At 43.0% G+C, this 16843-nt stretch overlaps 1 protein-coding gene across 3 annotated transcripts; it reads right to left on the reverse strand.

Moving 5' to 3' along the window:
* Positions 1-1638: 1638 nt before the first annotated feature.
* Positions 1639-16768, reverse strand: recql (RecQ helicase-like). 3 transcript variants are annotated; one of them, XM_056424538.1, is made up of 16 exons: positions 16349-16604; positions 15748-15812; positions 14186-14404; positions 13379-13558; positions 13177-13283; positions 12637-12835; positions 11869-12035; positions 11533-11614; positions 10851-10999; positions 9700-9817; positions 9478-9616; positions 9293-9384; positions 8842-9058; positions 6505-6634; positions 4174-4313; positions 2981-3070 (listed from the first exon to the last, which is right to left on the reverse strand). In XM_056424538.1, the coding sequence occupies exons 2-15, from the start codon at positions 15761-15763 to the stop codon at positions 4215-4217; spliced, it is 1914 nt and encodes a 637-aa protein (XP_056280513.1). In that variant the 5' UTR covers positions 15764-15812; positions 16349-16604; the 3' UTR covers positions 2981-3070; positions 4174-4214. The 3 variants fall into 3 exon arrangements, with proteins under 3 accessions (XP_056280512.1, XP_056280511.1, XP_056280513.1); XM_056424537.1 differs by lacking the exons at positions 4174-4313; positions 16349-16604 and adding an exon at positions 16632-16768 and having other exon boundaries at positions 1639-3070; XM_056424536.1 differs by lacking the exon at positions 4174-4313 and having other exon boundaries at positions 1639-3070; positions 16349-16598.
* Positions 16769-16843: the final 75 nt, after the last annotated feature.

Here is a 16843-nt window from a genome sequence, read left to right on the forward strand (position 1 = left end):
TTGACAGCTGAATCATTTGAAAAATAGCAGGAGGGCAACGACTCTTCGGGCCCCGTGGGAGTTTCGAGCGAATGCTCTCATCTGTCTGACACGTCCATAAAGCTGACACACTGCAGCAAGCTCCTGCCTCCCTGTCCACCTGCACAGGCTGCTCTCATCCAGCATTCAGAGCTATACGGGCAAAAGCTATGCACCCGAATTCCTAGAAATCACAGCAAAGTATTTGTATTGTAAGTTATAACCTTTCGTAAGATGTGTGAGGATCGATGACCGGCAACACACGTACACAATCACATTCGAGGGCCAGTCATTTCCTGACTTACCCAAACCATCACTGCTCCTTGAATAATGTCCTTGAGCAAGGCACTGAAAATAACTAAGGATGGGTTAAATGCAGAGAACTAATTTCCCCTTGGGGATTAATAAAAGTGTATATTCTATTCATTCTATTCTAACCCTAATCCTGACCCTTAATTTGAACCTAGACTTAACCTTACCTGGCTGCTTGTGTTTGAGTTGCAGCTACAGTGGTGTGTGTGTGTGTGTGTGTGTGTGTGTGTGTGTGTGTGTGTGTGTGTGTGTGTGTGTGTGTGTGTGTGTGTGTGTGTGTGTGGGGTGATGGAGGCTACAGCTCTGGGGAAGATGCTGTTCCTCAGTGTGTCTGTGTGCCCTTATATGGTTCTGTACTTTTTCCCCAATGGCAGGGGGACAAACAGACCGTGACCTGGGTGGGTCGGGTTATTCATTGCGTCCCCAAAAGGATGGTGAGTCCCCCACAGTGAGATGTGCCCCCGCAACGTGAGTAATACACACACACACTCACGCGCGATACACTAGCAGCTCTGCATTCAGTGAGTCTCTTGTGATCAAAAGACTGTATTCATGTGAATGTGTCCTAATATCCTGATGTTATTAGTGTTACGACACTATTACGACACTCATATGTACCATTTCTATGATATGATTTGGGGGTTTTCAGGAAACACACAACTATTTAGTATGCACCGGCTCCATCTGGTGGAAGAATATTGGATTGGATTCAGTCTATTGTCAGTGCCTTGCTCATGGACATTTTGACTTGCAACTAATGGGGAGAGCGGGGATCGAACCGACGACCTTGGGGTTGCAGGACGACCCCCTTAACCCACTAAGCTACAGCCGCCCCTATATAAATAATATATACATAATATATATATATAATATTATATATATATTATATATATATATAATATAATATATATTATATATATATAGAAAATATTATATATAATATATATATATATAATATAATGTTGTGCTGGATGACTTCAGGGAAGTGCTACGAGGTCATCAGACACAAGGCGCACTAACCGATTGATCTTATGACAGGTCTGGGATCAGTTGGCTTGTGTAACACACTTATAGATTGGCCCAGAGGGTGAAACGGGACAACACAAGTAAACACAAAGTCTGACTGACTGGATATTTGGCTATACAAATCAAACTGAATTGAACATATCTAAAACCAAAGACATGACAATTGATTTTTAGAAACCATGCCAACGCATATGAGGTTGTAGTGGAATGTGTAGAATCCTACAAATATCCGAGTGGCTTTATGTGAGACCACGTCTACCTACGGGTACAAATAAAGTCACCTGACGAAGGACGTTTTATTGGGGGAATATGGAATATTTTCAGCAGCGGATGAATCCCCATGTGGTGCTCCAGAGAGTATGTGTGATTGGGTCAGAATAAAGTACCGTGTGGAGGCTCATTGACGTCGGTTTAATGGAGCTCGATGGCGCCGACACACAGAAAAAAATATAGTATTTTCCTTCTGGTTTTCTTCAAAATATCCGACATAAAACACATTTTTCTATGTTTTGATTCACAAAAATACAAATATATTTCTCACATGATTCTGAAGCTCCACTCACGCTCTGTGCGAGCCACTCTCATTTCAAATTACAAAAAGGTCAGAAAAAAAAGCATTAAATATAAAAAACGGCGACGGTTAAACAAAGTATAACAGATATAACAAAGGTTTAATCACACAGTAATAATCTTAAAGGTTTTGCCAACATTTTGAAGTTTAAATGGTGCCTGTAGCTGAAAGTATGCAGAATGTTCAGCTTCTGAAGTTGAACAAGTTTAAAGACGGTGCTTTGTCTCACAAGCTCGCCACATCGTTCCTATTCATCTCGTCTGGTGGCGTCTGAGGGTTGGGTCGGGTCGGGTCGGGCTTCAGCAGAACCCCATTGGGTCCCAAACGAGTCCCACAACCTGGAACTGAGTCGGCGTGTCTCCACTTCCTGTTCCCCGTGTCGTCGGGTAGATAGTGCGACATAAGTTCAACACGAACCGGAGGGATTTAAACGTTAACTTGTGATGTACAAATGGGTCAGGAAAAGCCCATCTGGTGACTTTAGAAGCTTTGTAGGAGAAACACAGATTATTGATTCGTGAACCTCCGTCAGCGGGGGCCCGGCTTCCTCCGGCCGCTCACCCGGGTCCACAGGCTGCGGGCCGTGTGGGCGATGCTGACCCGGCGGGGCAGCCGGAGGCTCCTCAGCGGCTCCCTGATGCACGACAGCACGCCCGGCTCCGAGGGCCGCCGCCCCCCCAGGTGCTCGTGGGAAACGTGGTTGATCCTCCTCAGCTGCTTCCTGTAGTAGCTCCGCAGGTCGCAGAGCTCCTCGGCGGCCGTCTCGGAGATGACGGAGGCGAGGGACGGCGAGCCGGCGGGCGAGTCGGCGGGCGAGTCGGCGCGCGGCCCGCCGCCCCTCGCTCTCTGCGGGGTGCCGGCTTTGCGTTTGGAACACGGCTCAACGGGACGGGGCGGCGTTCCGTGACCGTCGCCGTCATCTACAATGTTTATTATTTCAACGTCGACCTCGATTCCACGTCGGGGAGAGATGAAGCTCCGCCCCTCTTCCTCTCCGGGTCGCCCAGACGGCCGCTTCTGCTTCCTGGACCGGTTCCTCTGCTCTTTACGTACTTTCTGTCGGGGGGGTGGGGGACAGCTGCGGTCCGTGACAACGTGGCCAAAGGTCACATCACACTCCTCCTCCTCATTGGCCGATGTGTCCTGCAAGCATGCGACAGCCTTGCGTCAGTGACCGGCAGGAGAAACATTCCAGAACGTGAATTACTTACATTACATTCTCAAGTAATGTGCGATGCAAAAAACAGGGAGCGGATCAGAAAGTGTCCCCTCCGTGAAGTCAGCGATGTTAGTGGAAGCACGGCGTGAGTAAGAGGCTTGGGCGATAATAATATTCATGTTAAAATTGAAAATTTGATTTCTGTTAGAATTTCAAGGAAATGCGGTAACTACACTACCGTTCAAAAGTTTGGGGTCACTTAGAAATGTCTTTATTTTTCAAAGAAAAGCACTGTTTTTTCAATAAAGATAACATTAATCAGAAATACACTCTCTACATTGTTAATGTGGTAAATGACTATTCTAGGTGGAAACGTCTGGTTTCTAATGAAATATCTCCAGAGGTGTATAGAGGCCCATTTCCATCAACGATCACTCCAGTGTTCTAATGGTACATTGTGTTTGCTAATCGCCTTAGAAGACTAATGTCTGATTAGAAAACCCGTGCAATTATGTTAGCACAGCTGAAAACAGTTATGCTGGTGATATAAGCTATACAACTGGCCTTCCTTTGAGCTTGAAGTTTGAAGAACTAAATTAATACTTCAAATATTAATCATTATTTCTAACCTTGTCAATGTCTTGACTATAGTTTCTATTCAATTTTCAATTAATTTGATTAATAAAAGTGAGTTTTCATGGAAGACACAAAATTGTCTGGATGACCCCAAACTTTTGAACGGTAGTGTATGTGACCCGGGTTGTCCCGGTCCCGGTCCTCACTAATGCAAACGGCGAGCCGCTTTACAAACACCGGGCAGTGGTGACAACAAAAAAAGACAAATACGGTCATTCCACCGGCCGTGGATCTCTTCTTGCCGAGTCATGTTTATCGCCCAAGCCTGCCGGTTAGAAAACAATCAGATGACGTCATGCTTAATGAATGCACGGCCGTCATTCGAAGCATTTAAATGGACGTGAACACCCGAGACCGTCTGATCCAACAGGTGGAGCATCCGGCCCGAGTGTAGACGTCGCCATGCCGACAGAAGCAGAAGTGAACAGAGTGAAGAACGAGGTGACTGTACTTTGGCAGCGCGTCTCGGCGCGGGGGGGGGGGGAGGGGGGGTTAGGGGAGGCCTGTCTTGACTTTCTTGGACACGGGGGCGCGTCCGCCACTTTGAACTGATCTCTTTCCCTCTTTGGCCGGGCCACGCACAGCTTTCACCTGCAGGTCAGTAACAACAGTCTTTACCGGGAGGCTCAAAGGCCCACATGGAGGTGGACGAGGACACACACACACACACACACACACACACACACACACACACACACACACTCGGTCGGATCTTCTTCCAGCTTCTTTGCAGACCAGAGCTCAGACACATAAAGGGTCACTGAAGTGGTCCGAACACCAAATTTAGAATGATAGAAACACAGATGCTCCTTTTGGGGCTTTTACCACATCTCACAGTCTTCATCAGGAGAAATCAAAAGGTGGCTCAGTTGCAACGTGATCTAGGCATGACATGATGAGGATGAAGAGTTTAAAGTTCTGGAAACAGGAAAGGATTGCAAGTGGACTTTGTTCAGAGTGAGCGTTGTTTTGGGGGGTCCACAGTGATGTATATGTTGTGTGTGTTGGTTTATGTAGATATAAATGTGTACGGCTGGGTGTAGGTAAACTGTGTAGAGACTGTGTAGATGTATATATGAAAGGAAACTGAGAGTCATACAAGGGGAGGGGAGGGGTGGGATGGGGAACAGTTTGTGTCATGTTTTTGTTTTGTTTTGTCATGTTTTTTTTTCTCTCCTTGTTTTCATCTTATGTAATTAAAAAAAACATCATCCTTGTGTGGTGTTTTCTACAAGGTTATACATTTGTGTATTTTCTTTTTTGTAAAATAGTATTTTCAGCATAGCAAACTGTAAATGCCGGCTATTTCACTACAAATATCCTGTAAAAAAATGTTTGTTAATAAAAAATACAAAATAAAAAGAGTGAGCGTGAATCATTCATTTCCTTTGAGTCGCTGAAGTGACTGCGAGCCGTCATCAATGTGAGGGTGACGAAGACGCACGGCAGTAAAGCGCCTCGCACCTCGGGGACGCCACGAGACCGCGCGGCGAGGACCGGGAGCCGTGTGCTCGTGGCGTGAAGGTTCTAGGATTACCAGCGGACAGTCACAACAGGTCAGCCAATCAGGACTTACCTCCACGGACCGAGAGAAACGATTAGTACAAGACACTACATGATGATGAGGAGAGCGGACTGGAAGAAAAGAGACATGAAAACACAAACACAGGAGAACTACACACATCGACGAGGACGTCGCAGGATCAGCCAATATTCACACTTTGTATGTCTGTAGAGTGTTGAGCAATATTAGAACACTTAGTGCCCATTGTGTGCAGAGCACATACTGAGGAAACTATGTTTAGATCTCACACCAATAATAACACTAGTACTACGAATACTAATATGCCGTCAGGCGGTCCAGAAACATGATTAAGAGATTGTCGAGACATAAACAGGATCAGTTATTGCGTAAGAGAAGATGAGGTACTTATACTTTACATCTAGATTGTGTAACAACGGCTCAACTTGCATACTGTCGACAATATTTAAAGTGTATTATGGGCGATTTCATCTTTTCATGTACACTACCGTTCAAAAGTTTGGGGTCACTTAGAAATGTCTTTATTTTTCAAAGAAAAGCACTGTTTTTTCAATAAAGATAACATTAATCAAAAATACACTCTATACATTGTTAATGTGGTAAATGAATATTCTAGGTGGAAACGTCTGGTTTCTAATGAAATATCTCCATGGGTGTATAGAGGCCCATTTCCATCAACGATCACTCCAGTGTTCTAATGGTACATTGTGTTTGCTAATCGCCTTAGAAGACTAATGTCTGATTAGAAAACCCTTGTGCAATTATGTTAGCACAGCTGAAAACAGTTATGCTGGTGATATAAGCTATAACTGGCCTTCCTTTGAGCTTGAAGATCAAAATTAATACTTCAAATATTAATCATTATTTCTAACCTTCTCAATGTCTTGACTACATTTTATATTCATTTGATAAATAAAAGTGTGATTTTTCATGGAAGATGCGAAATTGTCTGGGTGACCCCAAACTTTTCAACGGTAGTGTATTTTTAACGAGAAGCAGGGCTGTGGCATTAGAGAGTGGTTGTCCTGGCAGTTCAGCACCATTAGATTTCACTGGCTACGTGTCGTTGTTCAGCTTCTCGTGACTTTTATTGTATTTACAACCTTGGTAACTAGTTGTGCTTTTAGAGGACTCCATTTTGACCAACGGTGAACTTGAGTTTGAAGAAAGTGACCTCTGCGGGCAATCCATGCGTACGATGCCCTCTGTCAGACGGTAGATATGATCAGCGTCACTCACCGCAGCGGCCTCCGTCCCCGTCGACCCCATCTTCATGCTGAGTGAGTGAGTCTGGACCTTCAGGAGAGGAGCTTTGCGGCCCAGCTTCATGTAGAAGTAGGTGGTGTACGGCGTGAAGCTGAAATCCTCCCTGAAGTCACAGTAATAAACACAATATATGTGATGGTGTTATGGTCTGTGCTAATGTGTATATACAGTCGTATGCAAAAGTTTGGGCACCCCTGATAATCTCCATTACTTTCATCTATAAATTGTTGGGCATTTGGATCAGTAACTTCTTTGTCATATATATAATACTTCATGGACACAGTGATATTTTAGCAGTGAAATAAGGTTTATTTGAGAAACAGAAAATATGCCATATGCATCATAAGAGAATTAGACAGGTGCATAAATTTGGGCACCCCAACAGAAAAATCACATTAATATTTAGTAGAGCCTCCTTTTGCAAAAATAACAGCCTCTAGACGCTTCTTATAGCCTCTGATGAGTGTCTGAATTCTGGATGAAGGTATTTTGGACCATTCTTCCTTACAATACATCTCCAGTTCAGTCAGGTTTGATGGGTGCCTAGCGTGGACAGCCCGCTTCAAGTCACCCCATAGATTTTCAATTATATTCAAGTCTGGCGACTGGGATGGCCATTCCAGAACATTGTAGTTGTTCTTAGTGGATTTGGAGCGATGTTTCGGGTCGTTGTCCTGCTGGAACACCCAACTCCGCCGTAACTTCAGCTTTGTTACAGATTCTAGAACATTATTGTCAAGAATTTGCTGGTACTGAGTTGAATCCATGCGACCCTCAACTTTAACTAGATTCCCAGTACCTGCACTAGCCACACAGCCCCACAGCATGATGGACCCCCCACCAAATGTTACTGTGGGCAGCAAGTGTTTTTCTAGGAATGCTGTGTTCTTTTGCCTCCATGCGTAACGCCTCTTGTTGTGACCAAAGAGCTGTAGCTTTGTCTCATCAGTCCACAGCACTTTGTTCCAAAATGAGCCTGGCTTGTTCAAATGTAGTTTTGCATACCTCAAGCGAGCCTGTTTGTGGCGTGTGTGCAGAAAAGGCTTCTCCCGCATCACTCTCCCATACAGCTGTTCTCTGTGCAATGCACAGTGACACCATCTGCAGCAAGATGCCCTTGCAGGTCTTTGGAGGTGGTCTGAGGGTTGTCCTTGACCATTCTGACCATTCTTCGCCTTTGCCTCTCCGATATTTTTCTTGGCCTGCCACTTCTGGCCTTAACAAGAACTGTGCCTGTTGCCTTCCATTTCTTAATAACATTCCTCACAGTGGAAACTGATAGCTGAAACCTCCGGGATAACTTTTTGTAGCCTTCCCCTAAACCATACTGCTGGACAATCTTTGTTTTTAGATCATCCGAGAGCTGTTTTGATGCCCCCATGTTGCCACTGTTCAGAGGAGAATCAAAGAGAAGCACAACTTGCAATTGGCTACCTTAAATACCTTTTCTAATGATTGGATGCACCTTTCTATGGAATTGAAGGCTTAACGAGTTAATCAGACTAATTATGTGTTGCAGTTAATCAGCGATTTAGTAGGTACAGGTATTCAAATCAACAAAATGATAAGGGTGCCCAAACTTTTGCACAGCCTATTTTTCACATTTGATTTAATTGCACACAACTAAATACTGCTACACTAAATATCTTTGTCTGGGAAACACCCCAGCACTCAGTGTTAACTAGAAAATGAATATTACACAACTGTGATCTTTTTTTGGTGAAGACAGAGTAAATTATCATGCAGCCTCAGAGGGGTGCCTAAACTTTTGCATACGACTGTATATACACATACATATATGTATATATACATATAAACACACACACGCATTATATATATATACACATATATATATATATATACACACACACACATATATATATATATATATATAAACACACACACGCATATGTATATACACACACACACACATATGTATATATATAAACACACACACGCATATGTATATATACACACACACACATATATATATATATATATACACACACATATATATATACACACACATATATATATATATATATATAAACACACATATATATATAAACACACACACACATATGTATATATTATATATATATAAACACACACACGCATATGTATATACACATTTATATATACACATATATATACAGACACACATATATATTTATATATACACATATATATATATACACACATATATATATATTTATATATACACATACATACATACATATATATATAAATGCAATTGAAAAGTGCACTCAGATCAAGACGTAGAAGAAACAAGAGAAGAAGACAAGTCACCTGAGGTATCCCTTCAGTAGCAGCATCACAACCACAGCTTCAGCCTGCAGCCGACTCAGGCTGGTGGTCTGGATCATCTTCCTGCGCTTGGCGGGGCCTTTGCCCATCCAGGCCTCCACCAGCTTCAGCGGAGTCAGCTTCTCATCCGCCGACGCCGCCAGCTCTAGAATTTGGACCACCTCCTTGGCATGCTGGGTAATGTCCACCGTGGTGTAGTCTGGAACGATCGAAAGGTTAGAAGTTGGCTTTGCAACCAAGATTTCTATTAAAACACATCACACACACATGACTGGATCAGTGTTGAGCAGGGTCGTCCTTCAATCAGAGGATCGGCGGTTGGATCCCCGGCTCCGCTGGCCCATGCCGACGTGTCCTCCGGCGTAACCCTAAATTGCTCCCGTAGGATGTCATGCATTGTCATCTACAAGAACAGGTCCATTAACACACTCACCTTTCGTATGGCGGCAGGCGTCACACATCTGGTTGCATCCTTCATCGTCCCACACCTCGTCGAAATGAACGGACATGAGGGAGCGCCGACACCTTCACACGGAAAACACGCGACAGCCGGTCAAGGTCCCGGCGCGCGAGCCGTCGTCCCCGACGACCACGCGCGCCGTACTCTGCAGCCGCTACCTGTCGACATTCTGGCAGTAGTCCACGATCTGCAGCAGCTTCTGCTGACCCACGTTCTCCATCACCACCATGGTGCTGATCCGGAAGATGTCGGAGAAGCCAAAGTAGAGGATGCAGTCTGCCGGACGGTCGTCTCGACCTGGAGATCCACAGACGGGGATTTACTGAGCTGCGCCGGTACCGAGCGGGACTTCGTCCTGATGGGAGCGCGGCGGCGTGTACCTGCGCGCCCACTCTCCTGGTAGTAGTTCTCGATGGACTTGCTGATGGTGTGGTGGATGACAAACCTGACGTCAGGCTTGTCGATGCCCATACCGAACGCCACCGTGGCTACCACCACCTACAAGGACAACACAATGGCAGCCGCACAAACAGCTCTCATCTCTTTTAGGGATGCAAAATATCAGAAAAACAGCAACATATACGGTGATATGGAGAAATACTAAGCGTTGGAAAGTTAAAAGCAAGAGCACTTTGCTCCTGCATTTTCTTTAACAGAAACAACTAGAACGGCATACCTTCGTCGCAGCTACTTTTTTGGTACCTTTTCATGACCTTGACCTTGACCTTTGACCCGATCGATCCCAAAATCTAATCAAATGGTCCCCGGATAATAAACAATCATCCCACCAAATTTCATGCGATTCGGTTTAATACTTTTTGAGTTATGCGAATAACACACACACGCATACAAATAAATAAATGAACTTGATTGGGCACTCGGTAGAGCGCATACCTTCGCATATCACAAGATTGGGCATTGAATTATGAACATTTTGGCATTAGTTGCATGCCAATTGGATAAAAATTGACCGTGCTATGGTAAAAAGAAGATGTTGACCTTTTCATGACCTTGACCTTTGACCCGATCGATCCCAAAATCTAATCAAATGGTCCCCGGATAATAACCAATCATCCCACCAAACTTCATGCGATTCGGTTTAAAACTTGTTTTGTTATGCGAGGAACACGCATACAAATAAATAAATACACGGCGATCAAAACATAACCTTCCGCAGAATGCGACGGTAATTATCCGATTAATTGATGAGATGATAAACAGTCAAATGTAACTGTTTAATTAAAAAGACAAATGCTACCTCCTCCCGTGTGAAGAGCGGAATCATTTGAAACGGAATCTCGTTGAGTTTTGGGCTGTTGGTCGGACTAAACAAGAACTTGTTTTGAACATTGTAAATGATAAATATTTTTAAATCAAAAGGTCCAAAAACTGTGTCGGACTGCGTAGGGACTACAGAACCATTCACAGCACTGGGACCAGTTCCACTCACCCTAAACTAGAGAAAGAAACAAATCTCGGCTCAAATATTTCACCCCTCAGGATGCCAATCGGTGCGTCACACACAAAATACCTGGATTTTGTTGGCGGTCCATTTGCGATGAACGCGAGACTTATCGTCGGCTTCCATGTGAGAGTGGTAGGGGAAGGCCAGGACGCCACTCGTCTGGAGCGCAGAGGACACCGACTCTGCATCCTTCTGAGAGAACACATACACGATCCCTGTGGCACACACCAGGGAATATGGAGTATGACTGCTCCGTATGTACACGTACACACACACACACACACACAATATATATATACACACACACACACACATATATATATATACACACATATAAACATATATATACACACATATATATATATATATACACACATATAAATATATATACACATATATATACACATATACACACACATATAAATATATACACATCTATATACACACATATATATATATAGACATATATATACACACATATATATATATATATGTATATAATATATATATACACACATATATATACACACATATATATATATATTCACACACATATAAACATATATATATATACACACATATAAACATATATAAATATATACACATATATATATATATACATACACATATCTATATATATATATATATAAATACTGTTTATAGTTATAAATACTGTTTATAGTTATAAATACTGTATATATATATATACATATAATGTATATCCTATGTATATATTATGCTGCAGTACCTGACTGATCCTTGTATCTGTTCTTGATCAGAGAGGCAATGTCACTTATTGACGCATCATAGTTGGAATCTTTTACACGAACCTGAGGAACAAGCAGACAGTTCGTGTCAAGGGGTCAAGTAGAGGTCACAAGAAGTTCAATATGCAGAAACACTGGGACGGCTTTTCATGTTTTGTAAGCAGGCTGCAAGGCAGTCAGATGAGGGTCTGACAGGTGTGTTGACGGAGAGCGCAGGAGAGCATGCGAGCGACTAAAGTGACATTCGGCATGTTTGCGTAGAAATCAGGTGGGGCGAACACGTGTGTGCGTCAGAGTGCCGCTGCCATGGTTACCACCTCGTAGTAGAGATTGGTCCGGTTGAAGGACGCCGACATTGTGATTGGCTGTGGCACACACAGGATCTTCTCGCAGTCCTTTAGAACACTGCTGGTTGCCGTGGCTGTGAGTCCCAGCAGGGGGACGTTGGGGAACTGCCTCTTCAGGATGCCCAGCAGTTTATAGTCTGCACACAAAGACACACACACACACACACACACACCTTGAACCTTGTGCACAGATTGTAAAGCCCCCTGAGGCAAATGTGTGATTTGGGGTTATACAATATAAACTGAATTGAGATAATGTGATTTGGGGTTATACAAATTGAATTGAACCGTCAGCCCTCTTGCTGTGAGGCGACAGTGCTAGCCACTACACCACCGTGCAGCCCCACAGATCTAACCTAAAAAACTAACCGCCATATGAAAAAAATAATAAAAAAGATAAAAAGTAGTAAAAAAGTAATAAAGTAATCAAAAGTAATGAAAAAGTACAAAAGTAATAAAAAGTTTTAAAAAGTAATGAAAAAGTAATAATGTAATAAAAAGTACAAAAGTAATGAAAAGGTACAAAAGTAATAAAAAGTAATATAAAAAGTAGTAAAAAAGTAATGAAAAAGTACAAAAGTAATAAAAAAGTAAAAAAAGGTAGTACAAAAGTAATAAAGTAATAAAAAGTAAATAAGTAATGAAAAAGTTATAATGTAATAAAAAGTAATTAAAAAGTACTAAAAAGTCAATAAACTGAATTGAGATAGTTGGGGTTCGTGCGGTTGCCTTGGTCACCTGGTCGGAAGTCGTGTCCCCACTGACTGCAGCAGTGAACCTCGTCCACCGCAATCCGACTCAGCAGCTCCGCGTTGTGGGCCTTCTCCAGACGGGACATGAGCAGCTTGCTCTTGGCGATCTTCTCCGGAGTCACGTACAGCAGCTTGAAAGGGGCTTTGGGATCCGTCATGCCAGCCATGACCATCTTGGCGTGCTCCTACAATGTGAATGACATTTCACACCAAAACATTAATACAAATATAAAAACATTTAGAAAGTTGCGTTCTCGACAAATTTCCCCTTGGGGATTAATAAAGTATATATCTATCTATCTATCTATCTAACACCATTTAGAGAAACTATAACACGTGTGTTGGTTTGCTCCCCTCATGCGAGTCATAGAACAGATATTCATCCCCAATAGAGGGAGTTCCTCAGTGCAAATGTAAATGTAAAGTCATCGCTATCATACACGTTCTGTCGCGTGCGAGAAGATCAATGGACTGAAAGATGAGCTGGAGGACAATACAGAAGCAGAACACGGTTGCCGGCGGTTACCTTGCTACTGGACGCATTCAGCATGACCGCTGGCACGTCGATGGACTTCAGGTACATGATCTGGTCCTCCATCAGGGACACCAGGGGGCTGACGACCAACGTGAAACCTGACGAGAGCATGTGGCGGGATCACATGTTGGAAGAGTCGTACGAGCGGCGCTCCACGAATCATGTGATTGTTACGACGTGGGGGTCAGTGTACCCTTGGAGCAGACTGCAGGCAGCTGGTAGCAGAGGCTCTTTCCTCTTCCCGTGGGCATCACCAGGAACAGTTCTCTGCCCGACATGGTCAGGTTGATGGCCCTCAGCTGCAGCGGGCGGAAGGTGGAGAGATGGAACGAGTCCTTCAGGTGCTGCTCCAATTCTTTGGACCATGGGAAGTCTACCATGCATCAAGAGAGAACAACAAGTTAACATACTGCCTACGAGACTCCTAAGCACACAATATATATATATATATATATATTGTCCATGTGGTGCAGAACACAATGTCTTATTGCTGTTCAATCTTAAAGCCTAAATATTGAATATCATAAACCCAGAACTTGTCTGAGATCTTTATTAACCCTTTGAAGTCGACGCCCGCAGCACCGCGTTTCCGTTTTTAAAAATATTTATTTTTTATTTTACCTTATTTCTCAGTCCCATTCTTATCTTTTTGGTGAATGGTGTGACGGACCACATCATTTCTACTCAAAAAACGATAAAACTAAATTTGGTTTTAGACATTTATTTACATGCATCTAGCATTGTATTCAGATATTTCACTGCTTTTGTGAACTTGGACCTTTGGTAAACCAATTTCAAACACCAAAACAGTTCGTCCACATGAGTAAAGTTGTGTTTTCACAAGAGATGTGAAGAATTTATGAAAAATCGAACTTCAATTTTCAGCTTTAGGGCCAGGGTGAAGTCGATTTAAGCCGACTCTGACCAGGCTCCTCTTGGGGATGCCTCGATGAGTTCAGGGTTGCATGTGAGAAACATGAAGTGTGTGTGTGTGGAGTACCTGTGCCATCATAGAGCTGCATCTCCTGCTTGCTGAGCCCTGGAGGAGCTCCAGGTGACTTTGAGGACGACGGTTGCGCAGCGACACAGACGTCCTGCAGCCGCAGCAGCAGCGCATCTTTACGACCCGTCAGTTCCGTCTGCTTCTGCAGGAGATCTGAGATCTGCAGCTCCACCAACTCTAGCTCCGCCTCCACCGAGTCCAGCTCCGCCTGCACATCTGAAAGGAACAGGACGCGGCAGAACACCGTTAGAGACCATGGCTCCGAGCAGATATGGATGTTGACATGGAAACGTGTGGAGATGAGGTCGATGTGAAAAAAATGTGTATTAAAAGTCATATACAAATTCCTCCCTTCTGAATAAGTTAAAAACATAATCTTCTTAGGATGGCACGATTTATAGATCAAGTTAAAAAAAAGAAGAAGATTTGACTTGAGAAGATGATATGATATGATATTCCTTTATTCGTCCCACAGTGGGGACATTTCAAAAATCACAGCAGCGGCGCACATCAGAGCATCAATGAAAATAAAAATAAAACACAAAACTAAATACTAAAAAAAATACTACAAATAAAAAAGAATAAATAAAAATACTAAAGAATCCTCTGAAACTAAGGCAGGACTCAAATGTAACTATTCTATTAATAATACATCTTAGTTATTTAAGAAGGTCTAACTCTAACTACAGCTTATAATGATGTCCCGAATGACGGCTACGACAACACTTTCACTGGGCTGCCGGCTCGCCTACGCCATGTTGAGCGGCAATCGAAACGCGAGGCAAGGATCTCTCATTTGATGAAGGCATGTTGTGATTAACCCTAATAATAATAATAATCATAGGTAGTATTTGAAAATTGACAGGCGGTGTGTTTCTAGTAAAGCAGGAGGTCTCACTGGGGTTCTCCAGGCAGTGTGAGCAGGAGGAGGCGATCAGGTCTCACACCTGCACCACTAATGATCTCCTTCCTTCTCACCTGTGAGGCCTCCCCCAGTGTCCCTGGAGAGCGGAGGCAGGGTGTAGTCAGTGCCCATTAGATTAGATTCACCTCCTCTCATACAATAACAACTCGACGTGATGAAGAGCTGCAGCTCTATCAGCACTTTAAAATAATCTAGAAAATCAGTTGAAAGCTGGTCAACGCTGTACTCATTGAGCGAAATTATTATGGCTTGTATAACTTACTTTTAATGGTTTTTATTAATTACTTTTAATAGTATGTATGACTTATTTTTAATGTGCACTACTGTAGCTTCGCATTGTGTGTATTTTATTTTCATCTTATACTATTGTAATCTGTTTTATGTTGTACTGTTTGTTATTGTTTTATGTTTGTTATGTCAAGGGACTATAGATGCAAATTAGCTATAGCTACAATCAGATACAGTGCATCAAATAGTGACATTTATGTTTTAACTGCACACGGTCCATTTTAAATAAAGATAATAATACTAACGGTCACAGTGTGGAAGTTTACATCTTGGCACATCTGGTTTTTGATGAGGGTTGGTTCAGTTTTCATGCAAATAACACTCGAGTTAGGAAGAAAAGACCTACCATTAGTTCCATCCATATCTCTTTCTGGGCAAGGAGCCAATCTTCAGACGAGGTGCTATGATTCCCTGTAAGATAGAAAGGTGTGTTCAATGACATGCTGTTCCTTTTTCCAAATAAATGGTGTGTTTCTAACTGCGGTCTGACTCAACACGTGACGTTACTTCATACTGGTGCTCACTTTACTCCAGTGTAAGTGAATAGACTACTTCTACTTTATTTTGGTGGTTTAGTCAAGCATTTGGCTTGTGCACACATGGTTTAATCCATGTTCTCTCATTGTCCGTTCGCCCATAAAAGGCGCAGTGGTAAAAGGACAAAGCTACTTCTCGTGAGCCGAAATTAATAATGTCCAAGTCCCGTTTTGAGCCCCTTTTAACTCGCGTTAACACGAAGCTAACTAACGTAACGGAGACAACACCGCTGCACACGTTACATCGGATTGCAGCATGTGAACCTAGCGTGTAAATGATTATGTTAATTGCCACTGCCCTCTCCAGCTAACTCGAGAAAGCTCCTTTCCTTTAGCAATGTTCCCACTGTGTTGTGCTGCTAAGAAGCGTGGGACGAGACTTTAAAAAGGCTTGAAATACAAATGACAAACCAGTGAGCGGCTTCGTCCCCGTTCCTGTCGGGGACTCCGAACACTTCGGGTTGCTACAGCAAAAAGAAGAAGCTCGTCAGTCAGTCCGCGCCTGATGTGGCGGGCTACTATTATCCCTCCGTAACGTCTGTCAAGGATGCCTAACAATGCCAGCTCCTGCTGCAGGATTGTCACACTTTTAACCATGGCTCGTTTTTTTATATATTAAATTGAAACAACGTATCTCATATATGCTTGATGTATAATCTAGAATATGTATGTAATAAACAAGAATATCCTGTACCTCAAGTCCACATCAGCAGTGCCTGACAACCTTCGCGTAGGGCACAATTAGCCTACCTGAATATGCTGCATTCAAGATACACGCCCAGTGGAAATTAACAACGCTTTTCGAGAGTTGAAATGTATCATTTTCAGTATATTTTACGGCCATGTAATTTAATAGATGCGTGTTGAATCAACCCTATACATAAAATACTGCGCAGTATTGCAGAT

Source organism: Pseudoliparis swirei, chromosome 10, assembly GCF_029220125.1.
Source record: "Pseudoliparis swirei isolate HS2019 ecotype Mariana Trench chromosome 10, NWPU_hadal_v1, whole genome shotgun sequence".
Lineage (NCBI taxonomy): Eukaryota > Metazoa > Chordata > Actinopteri > Perciformes > Liparidae > Pseudoliparis > Pseudoliparis swirei.